This window comes from Euleptes europaea, chromosome 2 (genome assembly GCF_029931775.1).
Source record: "Euleptes europaea isolate rEulEur1 chromosome 2, rEulEur1.hap1, whole genome shotgun sequence".
NCBI lineage: Eukaryota > Metazoa > Chordata > Lepidosauria > Squamata > Sphaerodactylidae > Euleptes > Euleptes europaea.
Window position 1 is genome coordinate 37,783,661 of NC_079313.1, and position 6,113 is coordinate 37,789,773.

General features: G+C 37.7%; 1 protein-coding gene across 3 annotated transcripts in view; it reads left to right on the forward strand.

Annotated features, from left to right (window-relative positions):
- CAMSAP2 (calmodulin regulated spectrin associated protein family member 2) overlaps window positions 1-2,637 on the forward strand; it is a 130,621-nt gene extending 127,984 nt beyond the window's left edge. For all 3 annotated transcript variants that reach the window (XM_056844158.1, XM_056844155.1, XM_056844156.1), the window contains 3 exons: window positions 139-254; window positions 843-961; window positions 1,735-2,637. In XM_056844158.1, coding sequence (XP_056700136.1) covers window positions 139-254; window positions 843-961; window positions 1,735-2,040 — 541 coding nt within the window. In that variant the 3' untranslated portion in view covers window positions 2,041-2,637. The remainder of the gene's footprint in view (window positions 1-138; window positions 255-842; window positions 962-1,734) is intronic.
- The last annotated feature ends 3,476 nt before the right edge of the window (window positions 2,638-6,113 follow it).

Consider the following 6,113-nt stretch of genomic DNA (forward strand, 5'->3'; position numbering starts at 1 on the left):
GACATTCGATAGGGTTTAAATGGTGGTTACCTTTAGATCTTTCATCATACAACATTGCATACTTTCATTTGAATGTTAAAAAAAGAATGCTTGATAATAAGTTGGAAATGCTTCTTTAAAAAAATATACGGCTTTTAGGTCCGAGTCGGTGGAAGGATTTTTATCTCCAAGTCATTGTGGTAGTCGTAATGGGGAAAAGGATTGGGAAAACGCATCTACAACCTCTTCAGTAGCTTCTGCTACAGAATATACAGGTTAGTTTCATGGGCGGTATTCAACTTTTTGCATGGTTTGAAGCAACACCTTAAAAATGTCCAGCATTCAGGTCTAAAAATAGTCTGTGACATCCATCCCTCTTGCCCACCAGCACTTGGTCTGAGTTCTGCTGCACATACCACAATGTACCTATTACTTGCAATTGTGAGTCCGTCTATATCTTTCCATATATCTATATAGATATATACATCTATATCTATATAAATAGATATAGATACATATATAGATTTATAGAGAGAGATGTATATAGATATAAGCCAAACAGTCCCTCTCAAACCCTAGGAGACAATCATGAGCTGCAATGAGAATAGGAAATTGAGCAAGTTTCCATTTGCACACAGCATTTGAACATGTGCAGATTGGGGTAATGGATTGCAAAAAATACATGAAAGGCCCAAACAGCCTTCGTTAATAATGTTCTGAATTCCCATAGTATAGCAACATTGATTGTTTGAGCAACATGCACCCTGGTGTATCTCTTACCTGTTGATCAACCTTAGAAAATGAAGAGATGTTTAAGATTGCTTCTTGAACCTACATTGAATGGGTTGACTTTTTTTGTACAGGACCAAAGCTCTACAAAGAACCCAGTGCAAAATCTAACAAACACATAATCCAGAATGCTCTGGCTCATTGTTGCTTGGCTGGAAAAGTAAATGAAGGGCAGAAGAATAAAATATTGGAGGTAAGGCAAACCTGTACTGCAAAAGTAAAATAATCAAGGAGGAAAATTAAATTTAAACGTAAGGCTGCAGGCCCTGTTGTGTTGTCATCTGTATTCCATAGAAATGCTGCCAGGAGAGCCAGAGCAGCTATCCCAGACTCCAGAGCTCAGCATCATCCACTTTGCCAACACCTTTTGAACATTTCCAGTGGGTCTAGCCCAGGGAAAGGGTAGAGTGATGGAGGAAATACTTTCTAAGAACACATAACCATTTAATACTTTTTCTGCAAATTCCTGGGGCTCACTGAATTCCCAAGAATACTCAGCAGAACTAAGCTGCTGTTGAGTTTGTTCCCTTTGCAGCCTTCCCAAATATAAAAATTGCTCACTTTATGTAACTGGGGGGCATTTAATTAACTTAGAATTGGAATTCAATAGGAAACCGGGGGGGGGAGAGATTAGGAATTCATACATTGTGATGCTGTCCTCTAACTAATCACATAATGAAGTCCATCTTCTGATTCAAAAATAATTGACATATGAACAAAACTGCCTGGTCTGTTACAATGCAGTTCTTAAAATCACCCTTAGCACCCTGTAGGACTTGTTCACACATGCCAGTATGTCACCTGATCTGTCTGCACTTTTAATGTTTTCAAAAATATGAGCAACTTGAGTATTATAAGAATTTTATGTAAAACTGAAGCACGTTTATTTTGGAAGTTCATAAACTGCATTTGAATTTTCCATGACATTAACTCTCCCTCCCTCTCCTTTCTCTCCCTCCCTTGAAGGAAATGGAGAAATCAGATGCCAACAATTTTCTAATCCTCTTCCGGGACTCAGGCTGCCAGTTCCGATCTTTGTATACGTACTGCCCTGAAACTGAAGAAATCAATAAATTGACTGGGATAGGCCCCAAGTCCATTGGCAAGAAAATGATCGAGGGGCTCTATAAATACAATTCTGACAGGAAGCAATTCAGCCACATACCTGCTAAAACTCTTTCTGCCAGTGTCGATGCAATTACCATTCACAGCCATTTGTGGCAGAGCAAGAGACCAGTAACACCGAAAAAACTCTTACCTGCAAAGGCATAGTGACTTGGGGGAGGGGTGGGAAGAATACCTTACTGCAGACTGTCGTGGGAAACTTGCACTTCATATTTGCTGCCTATTAGAAAATAGGTTCTTGTTTGCCAACGAGACTCCTTTGAACTCAAGCCTGAAGACCAAGCTCTGTCGTCATGCACAACTGGAATGTAAACACAGTATTTAAGACTCAAACTGACACTTAGGTGATTATGCATTCATGTGCTCATGAAAGATTGAGTCACAAATGGAGACAGATATGCTTTCATGCAGTCTAGAGTGTTCATTTCCTATTTTGAAACACTGAACTAATGAATGTTGCAAATCTATACTGACAAATTACATGTTTTTTACATTTGTTGCCTTATACTTTGGTATTTTGTGCTTATTCTGGAATTTGATGTAGCTGTTAATATCTTTACTGGAGAAATATTCTGAACTGATTTACCACACCATTAAATTTTTAGCATCCTCCAGGCCACTTTGCGCTGAAAGGGAGAAGTGTATTCATTGAGCTCTCATTCATTGCAAAGGATTTTGCACAGGAAAAGCTCATTGATTGCGAATACTCAGAATGTTGCTAGCATGTCTACCAACTTATTTCTAGCATTTATTATTCCACAGGGAAGTGTGTTTTACAAAAGATATCAATGTTACATTCAAAAATCCACCATGGCCCTGGTCCAGATAGTGGTTTTTGTTGTTGTTTTTTGTACTGTCAAGTCACAGCTGACTTATTTGCCATTGCCTGCCTCTGCGTCACAATCATGGTATTCCTTGGAAGTCTCCCATCCAAATACTAGCCAGGGCAGACCCTGCTTAGCTTCTGAGATCTGACGACATCAGGCTAGCATGGGGCTATCCAGATCAGAAGATATTGTGTAGGGACATCCAAATATGCACTAGTATGTTTAAGTAAATACTTCTTTAAATATTCCTTTAAATAGCTATTTCCCCCCTTGTGATCAGAAGTGTCTTCCGACAGCTACAACCCAAACTATTTTAGGCAACCATTTGAGATTCAGCCCAGGGGTCCCATACAGTTTAAGGGGGGGGGGGAAACAGATAAAAATCACTCAACATGTTCAAGCCCCATACATGCATGTAAGATAGCTCCAGGGGTCAGGGCCCACATTACATTTTCATTTCAAAACTCTAAACAAAACAGTATAATGCTGTGTTGACATTAAAAATTGGGGGTGAATCTTTTTGAGAAACAAAATTGGAAATCTCTATTGCTAAGACTACGGTACTTAAATTCTTTTGATGCTACCCAGTATATGGACCAAAGTAAATTTTCATCTGAGAAACATAAGATAAGCATTTAATTTTGCTTAATAAAAATAACTGCATTGATTACAGTTCATGTCATCTCGAGTATACTGAAACTGAGAATGGCAAAAATCCACAAGCTTAAAGAATAGTAACTGTTATCTGGGGTATATTTTCAGTATTTACAAAGGGCTGCGTATCTGTATACTTTTAGAAAAGCAATTTATGTTTTTTTTAAAGTAATATTTAGTATAACAAGCACTATTCCAACAGGTGAAAAGTACAAACTTGAAACCTACCCTTATTTTTGTGGTTGCTCTTTTGACATTGTTCACCAGAGGACTTAGTTGGGGGGTGGGAAGGGAGCTAAGTAGAACCTCATTCTCAGGAAAAGACTTGAATTATTGCTGATCCTGTTCCGTTTCAGTGTTGTGACAAGTGTTGCAACTTAAAAGACAGTATTGAACTATTCTTCTGAAGTATGTACTTTTACTATGGGTCTAAAGAAGGAAAACTTAAAATTTTGTACACCTCTCCCATCAAACTGTTTGAATTGGAGAAGTAATGCTTCACTACATTCTGCTCATGTTCTTAATATAGAAGATGTACAGGATTGAGAAATCCTTAAATAATTTAGACAACAGTACTTTTTTAAATTATTAAAAGGCCTTAGGCATCAATGCATCTGGGTTGTTCAGCAACATTTGCTCAGAAATGCAGTCAATATTTCACTGTAACTTATGTTCTTATATTTATGTATATTTGTTAAAACTGTAAAAAAAACCTCTTTAATAGAGATGTGACTTGGATCTTTTTGTGGTTAGGCGAGTCCTAATGTTTGCATGTATATGAATCAGGATATCTAACCATCTTCTATTTCAAGTGTAAACATGTTGTGTATATATTATATATAATATTAAAAATAGGAGATGAATGGTCTGTATATTCTACCTGCTAGGCTTGGCTCCAACAAATGGAATAGGGAAATCTTATTACCCATGTAAATGGAAGTCTAACTGAAGTTAATCCATGGTTGGGGAAGAACTGGCAGGACTTACATGGAATAGACAGTTTTAAAGGGGAGGGCACATGGAAGGATTTTTATAAATGTAACTATTCTTTTCTTGCTAAAAGGAAAACTGTAGTTTAAGGATACATGCCACCTACTGATTCATGCACCCTCATCTAAACAATGATTTATGAAGTATGATAGCAGAGGGTATAATTTTAAATTATTGAACATATTATGAAATTTATCTACAGTCCAAAAACGTTTGGACAATCTAAAGGTAAAATGTGTACCACACAAAGTTTGATAATGTTGGGTTTAAAATTTACTAAATGCTGGGACAGTAAAGGCAGATTTTTTTTAACGCTTGCAAATTTTCTAATGACAGTTCATTTGGGATCATGTTTAGGAAGAGAAGCTTTTCAGAAAGTCCAGTGTTTATCAATGTCATTATCAGAACACACTGCTGCTTTAATGGGGGGGAGTGTTTTTATAGTTTATATGACAGCCAAACATCCTAATGTACAGGCCAGGTGTTCAAATTCTTAACAGTCACATGGGCTACTGAAACCTTTTTTGGGATGACTGTTGCAGCTTTTAATGCTTTGGCTGTTTAAAGCCAAATTCTGTTATTTATGATTTAATGGGCACCCTGTTGAGGAAATGTACAGTGTTATGTGTGCTTGTCCATTTTTGAGGAACATTGCTACCCTATTTTTTCAAATACTGTGCTGTAAAATATTGTCATATTGCTACTTACTTAGTACAGTGTAGTTCTTCACTCCATCTCAATAAAACGCATGGCACCAAACAGTGTTGTGGTTACTTTTGAGTACATTGTTTTCTGCTCATCTTTGCAGCTTCAGTTTTTATTTATTAAAATATTTATATCCTACCTTTCCTTGTGGCTCAAAGAAGTTTTATTGCAGAGTGTGGTTAAACAAGCAAGATAATGGTATGATGTCTCCTGCTTGGGGCCTTTGAACAAACACATAGCCATAATTTACCAGTTAAGGTGTGGGTCTCAGAAATTGGATACTGAGGTTGTTAAAGATTTCCCAAAGGGAGGGACTACAGGAAACTCGCATTTCCTTTTAGAAAGTAGGAAACTGCTCTATCAATTACTCCCCGTCCCACTATACTAATCAGCCCTATCACTGAGAGGGCAGATAGCTGTTCTAGGGAAATGGGGAAGGGTGTTGATTCAGTGAACACACACAAAATGGGCACAGAAGGGTGTGCACATTCCCTAGATATTGCTTGTACTTTTTAAGGTCTTTACCTACCTTTTAAGATGATTAATGTTAGGATGCATCCCCAATGTCATCTTTACAAAATTACAAAAATGCTACCACCAGCAGCCTACCTTTATTTGTTAGAAATAAACAACCATAGGAGGGCATTCACATTGGCCAGGTGCTCAGCCTTACCACCTGCAATGCTAGATGGGAAATTTAAGAAGATTCCTAGGCCGGAGAGACTTTGCCCCTGTAAGACTGGGGATCTGGAAACTGCCAAACTGCCGAACATGTCCTTTTCAGATGTAACTTCTATACGACAGTTCGGACCAAGATCATTGTACCACTGATAAAGAAAATCAGTGTTGGTAAAGAGGGGGGTTAGAACTAATAAGTGTCTGATGGGAGATAATCCTTTGATTACATCTCAGGTGGCAAAATACTGCATGGCTACAGTGAAGATACGACGTCTTAGAGTAACCTCCATGAAGTAACTGGAATGCACAAGGTGGCTGTTTTAGGAATGTAAATTCAACGTTTGTATTACTAGTTGTGTTTTATCT